Raw genomic sequence first — 15,917 nt, forward strand, 5'->3', positions numbered from 1 at the left:
TGTGTTGACCTATATATCCCTACTCAACATCCTTCCCTACCTCACACCCATAACCCTCTATTTTTCTTGCATCTGTGTGCCTGCCTAAGAATCTTTTAAATGTCCCTATTGTACCAGCCTCCACCACCACCAACCCCTGGTAATGCATTCCAGGCATCCTCTTCCTCTCTGTGTAAAAAGACTTACTCTTGATATCTCCCTTGAACTTTCCTCCCTTCACCTTAGGTATTTGCTACTCTTGCCCTGGGGAAAAATGGTGCTGGCTGTCCACTCTATCTATGCCTCTCATAATCTTGTAGACCTTTCAATGACCTCTCATCCTTCTTCACTCCAAAGAGAAATGTCCTAGCTTTGTTAACCTTGCCTCGTAAGACACGTTCTCCAATCCAGACAACATCCTGATCAATCTCCTTTGCACCCTCTCCAAAGCTTCCACCCTAACCTGCAATGAGGTGACCAGAACTGAAGATAATATTGCAAGTGTGGACTAACCAGGGCTTTGTAGAGCTGCAACATGACTTCATGAATGGAATACCTTTTGCCATTACCTTTTGTCTGTTGTTTGTTCAATAGCTCTTTGATCACATTGTCCACTGCATTGCTGACTTCCTGGAGTACATGGGGATGAAGGACTGTTTGCTTCCACTGGGCTTCACCTTTTCTTTCCCATGTGAGCTGAAGGATCTGGATCAGGTCAGTACACATGCAATGACCTGAGGCATGATCTGTATGGTCAGGTTATCTCAGGATCTGTAAGAACCAAACAGGTAAATCAAGTGACTACCTTTTTCCTCCTCTCATCCCCAAAGGAACTGACCAGCACAGGAGTCCCATCACTGGATGATATCCTGGCTTCACTCATTTATTTATCATTATTCAAAATTTCTGTTTTTCAAAATTATTTCAAGCGAAATAAGTTTGAGAAATCATAGCGAAGTCAAAAATACCTCTCTCAAAATGGAGACTTGGCAGAAAGCAGAACTATGTTTTTTTGATGAGAATTGTGTCCTTGTTTGAGGGAATTTTACTTAGCTTCTCATTCTAATGAGCATAAGAGCACAAGGAAGAGAAGTAGTAGTTGGCCACCCGGCCCATTGAGCCTGCTCTGCCATTCAATAAGATCATGGGTGATCTGGCCGTGGACTCAGCTCCACTTCCTTGCCTGTTTCTTGAAAATTTTAGTTCCCCGGTTCATCAAGAATCTATCTTAAATACAGTGTATGAGGCTGCCTCTACCACTTCCTTAGGCACAGAATTTCACAGATTCATTAGCCTTTGGGAGAAGAAGTCCTTTCTGCTGTGTCCCTTAGTTCCAGAAAGTGGTAAGCTGGGTGACCAAGAAAGAAAGATGGGTTGATTCTTCAGCACAGCCATTTTCCTTCTGAATAAGTCAAGTTTATTGTCATCTCAGAGTACAAGTATAACCTGATGAAACAGTGTTCTCTGGTCCTTGGTGAAAAACACGTAGACACACAACCAGACATAACACACATACAGAAAATCAATAAATATGCCGGATAAGTATTCTTATATACAAATAAATCCTTTTCATGAATACAAGAGTCTTGGGTGGTCAGTGTGAGCAGTTCCTTTGGTCGTTCAGCATTCTCACTGCCCATGGGGAAGAAGCTGTTCCCCTGCCTGGTGGTGCTGGTTCTGATCCTCCTGTATCTCTTCCCCGATGGGAGCAGCTGAAAGATGCTGTAAATATCTATATTGAACCATGGTCGACATCAGTATAATTTTAGGGCAGATGATTCAGTTCAAAATAATAATCTAAAGGCAGCGAGATTGATTTTAATTTGCAGACTGTGAGGGGGTGGGAGATCACCAGCAAGGGCTTGGATACATTTGTTCGCAGGAAAAGTTTGAACTTCCAAGGTCAAATGTCCACTGGGCAAGAAATGTGATCTATGAATCGCGAGCTCATGTTTGAATGTTTACATTCTGCAGGGAATTCTTTTAAAATGGACCAAAGGGTTTAAAGCTACTGGTTGTGAAGGTGAAGATGTCATTGATCTCCTTCGAGAAGCCATCAAGAGAAGAGAGGCAAGAAAACATCAGTTTCAATGTAACCTGTTTGCATTTGCCCGTTGCTTAAAATGTCTTGCACTGTGAAGATTCAAGAAGCAAGATTCATTAGATCCATTGCATTCACTTCTTGCAGCCTCTTCAGCCATTCGTTCAGAGCCTATTAGCTCAAGGCTGGTCCACCTCCTTCCCTCCCTTCCTCTCTTTTTTTCCTTCAGCTCTCCACTCCCTTCGCTCTCCATTCACAGAGCCGTCCCCCTTCCTCCTGTTTGTTGCTGTGCCCTCCCTTCCTATTACCTCCTGCCTGTGGGACTGTGCTCCTCCCCTGCCCCTTCCTCCACCATTTAGTTTGGGCGCCTGCTGACATTTTTTAATACCTTGATGAAGCGCTCAAGCCCGAAACATTGGTTATGGACCTTTATCTTTGCAATATAAAGTACGCTATTTGACCAGCTGAGTTTCTCCAGCTTTGTGATTTTACCATCTCAAATCTGCCTATTGGCTCCATATCCTGTGCCTAAAACAAACCCATGGGTACCATTTCAAAGGTTTAGTTGGGCTGCAATATAACAAGTTTTGGAGAAGGAAGTCACGTAACCACTTTCTGTATGTACAGAAGCTCTTCTCATTGTCATTTCTGAGTGGTTCTCCAAATATTTAAATTATGGAAGGAGACCATCTGGTCCATCCACCCCATTCAAGTTCAAATTATTGCCATCTGACTGTACATACAGAATTTTAAAAAAAATTAAATTTAGACATACAGCAGTGTAACAGGCCATTTCGGCCCAGGAGTCCATACCGCCCAATTACACCCAATTAACCTACACCCCCAGTACATTTTGGATCAGACGAAACAGCGTTCCTCTGGACAACGGTACACACACACACACACACACACACACACACACACACACAATAATCACATATATACAGTACATAAAGATATAATTTAAAATACTGGGTAAATTGATAAATATTTTGGGATGATTTACTTGGTTACAGGATACTGTTCATCAATTCCACAACCTGGGGGAAGAAGCTTTTCCCCAGCTTGGCCGTTCTCCTGTACCTCCTGCCTGATGGTAGTGGGTCAAAGCCACTGTGTGAGGGATGGAAATAATTCGTTAAGCCCTAGTGAATGTTTTCAATAGAAGAAAGCAAGGCCCCAGTAATCTTCTTGACCTTTTTATTGAACCGTTCCGATAATTTGTAGCTACCACGCAGCCAGACAGGAAACTCTCAATTGTGTTCCTGTAAAATTCCAGATCTGTGTCTAATCAATCCAAATTGCCCCACTCTCCAATCCTTGCCCTGCAGCTCTTTTAGTGTCACAATGTAATCTGCCTCCACTACACTCCTGGGCAGTGCATTTCAGACCCCAGACTGACATTTATTGACTTTTCCCCCTTCTGCCAGTCACCTTCATTCAGTTTCCCATAGCTCTTGACTTTGTTTCCAGTGAGAACATTTCTGCACTCAGCTTTTACCTTCCATGATTTTAAATTGCTCCCACAGCTGGCAAAGACCAGATGGGTGGAATAGCCTCATTCTTTGTCATATGAGAAGTTTAGCTTCTTCATGCACCTGTTACTTTTTTGGCAACTCCACACTGTGATCTCCATCTTAATGATGCACACACCCAGAAAAACTGTTGTACACCTGTAGATTTTACTCATTGCTTGAATTCACAGTTAACAGGCGCATGCGCCAATTTCATATCTTGTTATGTTGGGTGTATGGACAATTGGCAAAGACCTGTGTGTTCATTACATCTGTGAAAGCATTCAAATCTCTTGTCTGATTTTTGCAGTTATTTCTGAGCCTTTAAACGCTCTTTCTGATGGCTGGGTGTGAATGATTTTTTTCTTTATCCATCCAGGAGTTTGATTTGGATGTTGTGGCAATCGTTAACGACACCGTTGGAACAATGATGTCTTGTGCCTATGACGACCCCTTTTGCGAGGTTGGCCTCATTATAGGTGGGTGAGAGACAGGAGCAAAATTTTCACTAACAGGGCTTGCAGAATTGAAATGATTGAATCAAAGCAGGGGAAATTTCCTGGTGTTGAACTTTAGGTAGGATAATCATATTGATTTCTTTTTCTTTTCATTATCCCGCTTCATTGCATTGTGTCTCACTGAATTATCAGTGCTGCAAGGACCAGGGAACCTTGAGCTATTGAAAGCATGCCACTGTGTCTTGTGCTTTGGTCAGTAAAATGTCCTGTATTCCGTCAATAAATTTTGGATGGTTATGGGAGTCATTTTCAGCCCATTAGATCAGCATTTCCATTTAATCTTATAACAGTTTATGGCATGGAAACAGGCCATCTCGGCCCTACAAATCCATGACAGCTTACTCAAACAACTCCACTAGCTCCCCCCACCTATTCTCCACCCATAACCCTCTAACCCCCTCTTATCCATGTATATATTCAGCCTCCTCTTAAATGAAAGAATTAACTCTGCCTCAGCTATTTCCTCCGGAAGCTTATTCCATTCAGCCACCAGTCTCTGAGTGAAGAAGCATACTCTAATGTTTCTCCTAAAATTTTGCCCCCTTACCCTCAACTTCTGTCCTCTTGTTTCAACCTCCCCTGCTCTCAGGGTGAAGAGTCTACTTGCATCTCGTCTATCTATTCCCTTCATAATTTTAAACACCTCTATCAAATCCCCTCTCAACTGTCTACGTTCCAAGGAATAAAGTCCTAACTTCTTAATTCTTTCTCTGTACTCTAGGTATTTTAAGCCAGGCAACATCCTTGTAAATCTTCTCTGCACTCTTTCCACCTTATCTATAGCCTTCCCATAATTTGAAGACCAGAAATGAACACAATACTCCAAACTTGGCCTCACCAACGCCTTAAATAGTTGCAACATCTCATCCCAGCTCCTATACTTTACGCTATGATTTATGAAGGCCAGCATACCAAATGCCTTCTTAACCATTCTGTCAACATGAGAATCCACCTTCAAGGAACCCTGCATCATAACTCCAAGATCTCTTTGTACTTGTGCATTTCCCAATGTCCTCCCCTTTACTACATATGTCCTATTTTTATTATTTTTACCGAAATAAAGCACCTCACACTTCTCTACGTTAAATTCCATCTGCCATCTTTCAGCCCAACTCTCCAGACAAACCAAATGCCTCTGTAATCCCTGAAAACTTTCCTTGCTATCCACCACTCCCCCCTATTTTCGTATTGTCTGTGTATTTACTTACCCAGTTAACCATCCCATCATTCAAATCATTAATATAAATTATGAACAACAGGGGACCTAGCACCAATCCTTGAGGTATTCTGCTCATCACAGGCTTCCATCCTGACAGACAGTTGTCCACCGTGTCCTTCTGCTGTCTCACCTCCAGCCACTTTTGGACCCGTCTTACTATTTCTCTATTAATCCCTAGTGTCTGAACCTTCCTTACTAACCTTTCATGTGGGACCTTATCAAAAGCTTTGCTAAAATCTAGATAGACTACATCAACTGCCCTACCTTCATCCACCTTTCTTGTCACTTCTTCGAAAAACTCAACAAGGTTCTTCAAACATGATTCCTCCTTCACAAACCCATGCTGGGTGCTCCTGATCAATCCCTATTTATCTAGATATTCATACACACCATCTCTAAGAATACTCTCCATAACTTTCCCTACCACCGAAGTCAAGCTTACAGGCCTATAATTACTGGGCTGACACTTCGTGCCTTTTTTAAACAATGGAACTACATTAGCAACCCTACAATCCCGCAGCACCACGCCCTCTTCCAGTGATCTTTGAAAAATCACTGACAGTGCCTCCGCTATTTGCTCCCTGACCTCCCTTAACATCCTGGGGAAAATCCCATCAGGACCAGGAGACTTATCCACTTTTACTGACTCTAGAAGCTCCAAAACCCTCTCTTTACTAATACCTATCTTTTCCATAACTAAGCCATTTGCCTCTCTTATCTCACATAGTCCAATGTCCTTTACCTTCGTGAACACAAATGAGAAAAAATCGTTTAATATCTCTCCCATCTGATACGGTTCCTCGCATAGCTCACCGCTCTCATTTTCCAGCGGTCCTATTCTATCCTTAACCCTCCTTTTACTATTCACATATCTGTAAAAATCCTTTGGATTCACTTTTACCTATCAGGCATTGACACCTCATACTTTCTAACTTCCTTCTTCAGGTTTTTTTCTGCAATCTATGTAATAATTATACACATCCATTTTTTGCTTCTTAAACTTAGTAAATGTCCCCCTTTTATCCCGAACCAACTTCCTTATTTTTCCAGAAAACCACGGTTCCCTTGGCTTTTGGCCTTGCCTTTCGATCTGACTGGCACGTAAAGATCCGGTACTCTCAATATCTCTTCTTTAAATATTCTCTAAATTTTCTCGACATCCTTTCCAGAAAAAAGATCAGCCCATATAATTTTCTGCAAATCCCTTCTCATTTCTTCAAATCTGGCCTTCCCCCACTTGAAGACCTTCAACCTCAGATCTGACCTATCTCTTTCCATATTTAAGTTGAAGCTAATGGACCCATGAGCGCTGGATCCAGAGTTCTCACCAACGCACACTTCCATCACCTCCCCTATTCCGTTTCCTAACAATAGATCCAACACTGCCTCCCCTCTGTAGGCACTTCAACATACTGCTGTAAAAAGCAATCCTGCCCACATTGCACAAAGACTAAGCCATCCTGCCCTCTCACTGATTGTGTTTCCCAATCAATGTTAGGAAAATTGAAATCCCCAACTATCACAACCCTGTTTCTACTACTGTGTAGTAGTTCTCAGTTACTTCCCTGCACATTCCCTCTTCCAGTTCCCTATCCTCTTTTGGTGGCCTATAATATACCCCCATATTTGTAGCCTCACATTTCTTATTTTTTAGTTCAACCCACAGAGCCTCACGTGATGAGTCCTCCAGTTTATCTTGCCTCAGCACCGCTGTAATATCTTCCCTGACAAGCATCACCACACCTCCCGCCAGTTCTTTCACGTCTAAAGTAGCAAAATCCTGGAATATTCAGCTGCCAGTCACATCCATCCTTCAACCAAGTCTCACTAATTGCTATCACATCATAACGCCACGTGTCAATCCACTCCATTAGTTCATCCACCTTGTTTACCACAGTCCTTGCATTGAAATAAATGCATCTCAGAGATCTTCTATCTTTAACTTTCTGCCTCTCACCCTCTCTACAATTGTTACGATGGCCACTATTTATTACCTGCCGTTGTTCCACCTCCAGATTGTGTGAAAAAGCCTTTTTTCTTTGCCTAAAGACTCTGTTCTTGTTCTCCCTGACATGAACCCTTGTCCCCAACCTTATTAGTTTAAAGTCCTAGCAAATACCCCTGCCAGGAGACTGGTACCTCTGGGATTTAGATGTAACCCATCCTTATAGGTCCCATCTACCCCAGAAATGGTCCTAGTGGTCCAAGATTAAAACCTTGTCTTTTACTCTACCTCTTCAGCCACAAATTCAATCTCCACCTGACTCTATTTTTGTCCTTACTATCGCGTGGCACAGGAAGTAATCCGGAGATTACACCCTTAGTGGTACTTCTTCTGAGCTCCCTGCCTAACTCCTTATATTCATTAGGCAGGACCACTTCTTCCTTCCTACCAATGTCGTTGGTACCGACGTGGACCACACCCTCAGGCTCTTTCCCTTCCCCCTTTAGGATGTTCTGGACTCGTGTAGCCAGATCCCGGACCCTGGCACCAGGGAGGCAAACCACCATCTGGTTTTCTTTATCGCTCTGTCCGTCCGCCTCACCAATGAGTCCCCTATAACTATTGCCCTATTCTTCCTATTTCTGGGCTACAAAGGCTGACCCTACACCCCTGCCTGCCTTAGTTTGACTATCCCCTTCCTCAATACTCAAGGAGGAGCACCTATTTCTATGGATTTCAGGCTCAGATGCTCTCTCTGGAGCCTGACCTATCTCTTTATTCTTCCTAACTGTAACCCACTCCCCTTCCTCCCATGGGCCAGGTGTGACCACCTGACTATAACTCCTATCTATGACCGCCTTGTTCTCCCTGACCAAGGTGAGGTCATCGAGCTGCAGCTCAAGGTCCTTGACTCGGTGCCTTAGACACTGCAGCTCAGCACACTTAGTGCACATGTGGACATCTGGGAGGCTAGAAGACTCCATGACTTCCCATATGAGACAAAGGGAGCAGAAAACTGCCTTCACACTCATCCTTCCTCTTTCTCCTTGTACCTTACCAGAGTAAATATAAAAAGATATATATATTAAATTAAATGTGAACATCTTACCTCAAATCAGATATGATCATCCACAGCTCGCTTAAGCCTCACGAACCAAAGCCTCGAAGCCCCACTCCTTCACCGGGCCACTCACAGGGCTGCACCCTAATACCTACCCTCCTTTTATTGGCCCTTGACCGATTAACCTATTAACCAATTAATTAATTAATTAATTAATTAAATGAACCCGGCCCAGTAAAAGCCCTTAGAATAATACCTCTTATCTGCTGACCTCTTCCTTCCTCTGCTCCCTCGGGTGTTCGATCAGGCTATAGTCAGAGTCTTCTTATAGTCCTTTACCTTCCCAGCAGCCTCTCCTCCTCTAATGGTTGCCTCCGACTCCCTCTCCTCCCGATTTAAATCAACAGGTCCCTTGGTAAGTGCCTTTAAAAAGACTCCTTACATTCCCTCCTCTTTACACTTTACTCTCTTCCTCTCCAACTTTACTTTAGGCTCAGTAAAAGCCCTTATGCATGTTAATCCTAAGAAATCAGGTCTGGTTCAGATTCAGTAAGAGGAAGATTAAAAACCAATTCATCTGCTGATCAGTGTCATTTTGAAACCAGTTCCACTGTGGTTACTTCCTGCAGCTGAGTTCCAATACAATCACAGTGTCTGCAGACTTTCGTGTTTCACCCCACTTTTTTTATTTACAACACGGTAGAAGCTGATCCCGGTCATTTAAACCCATGCCACCCAATTACACCTAAATTAACTTACAACTGTGACAGAGTATATAGATATGTTTTTGGGAGATAAATTGGGAAAGGTTTGCTAGAGTAGGTCACATACAAACACTTTAAAACAGATCTTATTTGAAATACTGGAGCTCTTCCCCATGCTAGACATGTTGGCTACTCAGACCTTTTGCAAGAGCTCAAGAGACTTCACTAATGGATTGTTGTTTACCAAAGGCAACAGATGAAAGAGCAGGCTGGAGCCGCTGCTGTCTGGAAGAGAGCTTGCTGTTGTAAGAGGGTCATGCGGGTTTGCAAGCAGAGAGAGAGGAAAAAAAGCAAGCTTTCTCTCAGAGAGAGAGAGAGAGAGAAAGACAGAGAGAGAGAGAGACAAAGATCATTTGTACAGTGTTACGGCCAACAGAAGTAGCTGGGACTGGAACAGGACAAGCTGGCAAGCTTGTTTGGAAGACGGCCTGATCAAATCCCTTGTGGATCATACAAGAGGAGAGGACTGACTGTCTAATGTTTCACTTGGAATAAGTGAAATAGAAAGGAACTCTGTGGTGACCTGAAAGAGGTTATCATCTGGAGAACCCTGAAGGGGCAAGTTTAGTCAGCAAGACACTGGAGTGACTGATGGAAGTACATCAGTTGTGGATGACCTGGAACAAAAAATCTCTCTGAAAACCAACAAGAAATTTACCTTTCAAGCACCAAAGCCTGGTGAACTTTTTAAATGTTAAATTTTGTGCACAGTATAAGAATTGCCTGCAACCAGTGAACTTGGAGGAATGAGAAGTGAGATTGAACTGTGAACCAAAGAACTTTTCTAAACTTACACACACATTAAATACATGTGCGCTTAGAATTAGAAGGAGGTTAAGTTAGGTTAAGTAAGTCAATAGAGATAAGTTAAAAGTGTGATTCTATTTTCATGATTAAAGATAATTAAAAACAACTTTTGTTTAAGTAACCATTTGTCTTGGTGAATATCCGTTGCTGCTGGGCTTTGGGGTCCTCTGGGCTTGTAACACAACCCCGTACGATTTAATGGACTATTATTCCAGAAGCATGGATTAATGAACATTACATTGGACGAAGTGGGCAATTGAAATCCAAGATTGTTTTATGGGCATGTAATAGTACAGAATATGTATTATCACAAAATTGTCTTCTGCCTGCCATGAGGCAGACAATAAGTCGCCATTAGTGTCCCCTTACAGTAAGAGAGAAGGAGTAGCAAAAGACAGAGGCACTAAGTGTCTGTGGATTCGCCTCCAGCACTCCTGTAGCCTCTGTAACAGCATGGACCCATCTTCAATTAATTAGCAACCCAAGTTTGAGATCCAAATCTCTGACACGATCAGGAAGCCCTCAGAGCCCAAGGCCCTTCTTCGAGGGCCCCCCCTTCTTGTCCTCAGCACTCCCTCAAATCCCAGGTCTGATAACCTGGTTCCCACGAGCCAGTATCTAGTGGCCCGCAGACCGTGTGGGTCCCCCGACCGCAAGCTGCCCATAGCCTATGTGGGTCCCTTAGTCGCTGGAGTGCTACCATTGGCTGGTCAGTGTCCTGTGGAGTTATCCCTGGCTTCTCTTCTCAACAGAGTGGGGGAGGGGGGTGTAACTCCCATTTCTGGTGCCCTGCACCGGTCCGCTGCTCCCCCAGAGTCTGCAATGCCTTGTGGCCACTGCCAAGCTCAGGCATCTGATGGGCACTACCAGTAACCACAGAAACAAGGCTGAGGTAAAGATAGGCTTTAATATACAGAAGAACCTTGCTGGCCCAGATCCAGGTATAGGAATGGAGGGAAGGGAGAGGTGGCTCGAACTTTATGGCCCAGGACCACGGGGGAGGAGTCATAGGTTGAGTCATCAGTGGGCGGGCCAGTTCAACAATAACTATATACAATGGAGGAAACATATCACCACAGCACCGCCATCTTGGGCACAGACCTCCGCGATTGCTGCGTTTTACTTATAAACACTGTCGGCTCTTCTAACAGGCCTTTAAAGCCTGTACAGATTTGCCAGCATTAGGCTGGGCAGTTGAAGCCTTCAGAGCAGCACTATATCTCTGTCCCCTGCTCTCCCTGGGTCTGCACCAGTTCTTTGCAGCAGTTCCAGCAGACTGCCATTTGTTTTCAGGTTCAAAGAAAATATTTAAACTGAGTATCAAAGTTGCAACAATAATAGTGGCTGTGGAACCACCACCTGAATTTTAGGGAGGGTAATCTGTCAATCTTTGACTTGATGAGTCTTGGTTGTTCCAGCACCAGATATAAATGAGGCCATTCCAAACTCCACAGCCTGCCCCATATTTCAGCCTGGTTGATGTGAATGTGATTTCTTTCCTGCAGGAACTGGGTGTAATGCCTGCTACATGGAGGAAATGAAGAATGTGGAGATGGTTGCAGGAGATGAAGGAAGGATGTGTATTAATACAGAGTGGGGAGCATTTGGTGATAATGGCAGCTTGGACAATATCAGAACTGAATTTGACTTGGAAGTGGATAAGCTGTCACTGAACCCAGGGAAGCAGAGGTATTTTTATCATGAATTTCGAGGAGCTCAAACCTCTGTGATTGACAGTGTTAATTGTGGTGGAACAACAGTTAAACTGCAGCTCCATGAGATAAATCAACTGATGGGTGGATTGTGGTTGGTGAAAAGCATGAAATACGCGGATGTTACATAGTAGGATTTAGTTATCTTATCTGACCTACCAGTGGAAAAAAACTTACTTACGTCTATAGATCAATTCCTTTCATAATTTTACATTTTTCTATAAGATCTCCTCTCATTCTTCTGAATTCCAGTGAATAAGATCCCAAATGACTCAGTCTGTCCTCATAGGCTAACTCCTCACCTCTGGAATCAATCTAGTGAACCTCCTCTGCACTACCTCCAAAACCAGTACATATCTTCTCAAGTCAGGAGACCAGAGATGCACGCAGTACTCCAGATGCTGTCTCACCAGTACCCTGTACAGTTGCAGCATAACCTCCCTGCTCCTAATGGGGTATGGTGTTGCAAGGTCAGTGGAAGGAAGAAATATAAGAAAAGAATTTAAAACAGCAAGCTGTCAACTGCTTCACCTTTACTTCAATTGAAAATCAGCTGCTGTGCTCTGAATATGGAATGGCAGCATATTTCAGCTTGGGGTCAATTTTGCACAAAAGCATTTTGTGAATTAACAGATTTGCATTGTAAATAGTGCTTAAGTTTAATGATTTTGACAATTCCAAGCTTGATATAATGTTGAACTGTCCTCTCCATGCCTATTCTTTGACCAACTTCCCCCCTCCTTCAGACCCCATTATGAGTTCTTTCTGGAGACACAAGACACAGAAGTTTGCAGATGTTGGAATCCAGAGCAAAAATCACTGCGAACTCAGTGGAGGGAAATACACAGTTGACGTTTTGAGTCCCAACATCAACTGTCTATTTCCCTCCGTGGATGCTGCCTGATCTGTTGCATACTTTAAGCAGTTTTCTTGTTAGTTGTGGAGTCTTTCTCCTGTCTTCAGAATTGCTAATCTACCCACACTTCTCCTTCTGCCCTCTTGTCCTTTGGAGATTATTCTTTGCTATCCGACAGTGTGACATTGCCTATCTCAATTTTTCACTGCCACTACTCATCACTCTAACCTATTCCCTCCTCTGAACTTGAGGCAATGGGCACATTAAGGACCAACCCTAACAGTGTCGTCAAACTGCGGATATATCGATACTTCCCAGAGGTTGAATGTTAGCGAATAGACAGGGTAATAGAGATGAGCCGTTCTTGTTACTTGCAATTTACTCATCACTCACATGATAATTTTGCTTTCGTGGAGACGCTGACCTCCATCTGATTTTGATCGATTCTGCAGATATGAAAAGATGATCAGTGGGATGTTCTTGGGAGAGATTGTCCGTAACATCCTGATCAATTTCACGAAGCAAGGCCTGCTGTTTCGAGGGAAGATCTCAGAAAGACTCAAGTCACGAGGCATTTTTGAAACCAAATTCCTGTCTCAGATTGAGAGGTATGTGACACGAGAACAGTTGTATCATTGCCACAAAACATACCATTGCCAAAGAAATATAATTTTTACCAGAGGTGTTCCAATTCCCAAAGTTGTCATGAGGACTGTAAGTCAATGAAATATTAACATCAGTGCTGAGAAGAAAGTAGATGAGTAGTAGCAGAGAACAATCAAGTTCATTGTCACCAGAGTCGAGAGGAAACTAGCCTCGACTATGGTGGTGTGCGTTGAGTTCCCATCACTGACCCCTTAATCAACCATGATTGGGTCATACATCTAACAGTCCATTACCTTTAATGTTGGACCCCTTCCGTTAAAGTACGTAATTTACTTGCTTTTCTCAAAGTATGTTCCCACTGCCTTTCAAATTAATCTCTATGCAATCCAGCTAGTTTTCTAAGTCCACTACCTTCCAGGTCCAAGTTTGTTTTCTCTCCTCTGAAACTGCAGTCAAATGTGGGTTGGTTACACCTTTATTGATGGTTGGTTACATCAATAACTCTATAGTGGAGGGAGCACCAAGTTCCTTGGAGCCCACTTAAGTAGTGACCTATCCTGGACACACTTCTCCTCACTTGTCAGGAAGCTGCAGCAGTGACTGCACTTCCTGAGAAGACTGAGGCGGGCAAGGCTACCGGCCACCATGATGTCAACTTTCCACAGGAACTCTATCCAGAGTGTCTTGGCTGGTTGGATCATTGTCTGTAGAGGGTTCATAAAATCATTAAGGACCCCTATCACCCCACACACAGCATTTTCCAGCTACTCCTGTCAGGAAAGAGATACAAGAGTATTAGAACCACCAGGCTGAGGAACAGCTTCTTCCCACAGGCAGACAATTCTGCATGACTGATGAACTGCTCATACAATTCTTCCAAGACTATTGTTAATTTAACAATATTCATTTATTTTTTATAGATGTAATGCATATAAATATCTGTACTAAATCTATATACAGTATGTGTCTGCATGTTTTTACACCAACGCTGTTTCGTCCAGTTGTACTTCAACAATTGGTTGAACTTTACAGAACAAACTGGATGAATCTTGGAGGATAGATGTGTTCCAATGAGGGATTTTTGACTTGAAATGTTGACTGTATTTTTCTTTCCCACCGAATACTTCCAGCATTTTGAGTTCTATGTGCTTCCGTGGTTTCATCATGTTTCTCTTTCTGTGGCAATCAATGGCCTAGAAAGAACAATAAATAGTAAAGAAAGAACATTGCTTTATTATACACCCTTCATCTCCTCGGGATATCCTAAAGGGCTTTACAACCAGAGGCATACTTTTGACCAATCAAAGATTTGTAAATTCGTGAAGTAACTTCTTTGACTTTAAAATCTCTCAAGAAATTAATCCCAGTCTTTAATTCCTTTTCTTTATGGCATTATTAATCTACAGTAAAACCCCCGTGATCTGGAATTCAAATAGCCGGCAGCCTCAAGCAACCGGCAAAAAAAAAGCAGCAGAAAATAAATAGGTAAAATAAATGGAATTTTAAAATTGGTGCGCCTCGCTATTAGTTCACCAATCACACAATAAGCTATCTCAAGCAATTGGAAAATTCATTTATCCAGCATTTACCAATTCCCACAGACTTCAGATAGTAGGGGTTTTACTGTATATTGTTACTTTTAGTGGCCAGTCTGTAACTTTTAGCACCCTGTGATTCTGTGCCCCATTCAGACCCTTATTTAGAATGGTGATTCTTTATATTAATCTATGCACATTGACTACTGTTGACATTTGACTGCCTTCACTCTGCATTCCTGCCTTTTTCAGCGATCGACTGGCATTGCTTCAGGTCCGTGCCATCCTGCAGAAGTTGGGCCTGCAAAGTACATGTGATGATAGCATTATCGTCAAGGAGGTGTGTGGGGTGGTGTCTCGTAGAGCTGCTCAACTATGTGGCGCTGGATTGGCGGCTATTGTTGACAAGATCAGGGAAAACCGGAACCTGGACACCCTTAAGATCACGGTTGGACTGGATGGGACATTGTATAAGCTACATCCACAGTAAGTCATCCTGGTGTACAGGGTCTGTCCCAGGTGGTCAATCTTAACATCTATCCTGCCCACCAATTTAGGATTTGCTCATTCCATTTATCTGCAACACCAATATTTGACCTTCAGTTAACATTAACCACTGGCCCTGGCTCATCCAAGAGGTGCATGTGGGTAGCTCTAATTTTCTGGACCCAATTTAGTTCCCTTGTTTATGCAAAATGATTGGCATCCACTTGATGCTTGACCGGCTAATAAACTTGTTCAGATGATGATGTAAACCAGAATCCTAACATTCAATCTGATGGGAAAAATAGTGATCTAATAATGCTTTGAAAACTAGAATGACCAAGAAAATTAGCGTTGCAAAGAAAATCAGATCTTGCAAATTAAGATTAATTTTTGTGTCTGCACGAGTCAGAAATTGAAATCATGTTTTTTTTTTTGTTTGGGGAAAAAGTTTGATAGTGTTTAATAAATTAATTTTACGTGTACAGAAAAATTGAATGCAGAATCAGAAAAATGAAGGGGGAGCAGGCCATTTGGCCCTTCATGTCTGCTATGCTGTTGAACATGATCATGGCTGATTAACTGAATTCAGCTTCCTTCTAGCTCCAAGAAAAAAAAAATCAACTCCTTAAATATATTTCATGATTCAGCTTTAACTAAAATTGTGAATCCAAGTCCTGGATTTCCCTTGCCATCAAAAATAACTTTACTGAATCTAATTTGTTCATTCCTGTTAGAATTTTGTAGGTTTTCATGAAATCCCCTCTCAATATTCCATTCACTGGTGAGTGAGCCTAATTGGTCTAAATTCTCTTTGTGCGTCCATCTCGCATCCCTGGAATCAGTTCCCTCAGCAGAAACTGCCACCACCCCCCTAC

The 15,917-nt window shown here is 42.7% G+C and overlaps 1 protein-coding gene across 3 annotated transcripts in view; it reads left to right on the forward strand.

Annotated features, from left to right (window-relative positions):
• Nucleotides 1-15,917, forward strand: part of hk2 (hexokinase 2) — a 115,004-nt gene that overhangs the window by 90,641 nt on the left and 8,446 nt on the right. For all 3 annotated transcript variants that reach the window (XM_069917728.1, XM_069917726.1, XM_069917727.1), the window contains exons 12-17: nucleotides 574-693; nucleotides 1,954-2,049; nucleotides 3,914-4,013; nucleotides 11,353-11,536; nucleotides 12,868-13,023; nucleotides 14,809-15,042. In XM_069917728.1, the coding sequence (XP_069773829.1) occupies nucleotides 574-693; nucleotides 1,954-2,049; nucleotides 3,914-4,013; nucleotides 11,353-11,536; nucleotides 12,868-13,023; nucleotides 14,809-15,042 (890 nt within the window). The remainder of the gene's footprint in view (nucleotides 1-573; nucleotides 694-1,953; nucleotides 2,050-3,913; nucleotides 4,014-11,352; nucleotides 11,537-12,867; nucleotides 13,024-14,808; nucleotides 15,043-15,917) is intronic.

Source organism: Narcine bancroftii, chromosome 2 (genome assembly GCF_036971445.1).
Source record: "Narcine bancroftii isolate sNarBan1 chromosome 2, sNarBan1.hap1, whole genome shotgun sequence".
NCBI classification, from domain to species: Eukaryota; Metazoa; Chordata; class Chondrichthyes; order Torpediniformes; family Narcinidae; genus Narcine; species Narcine bancroftii.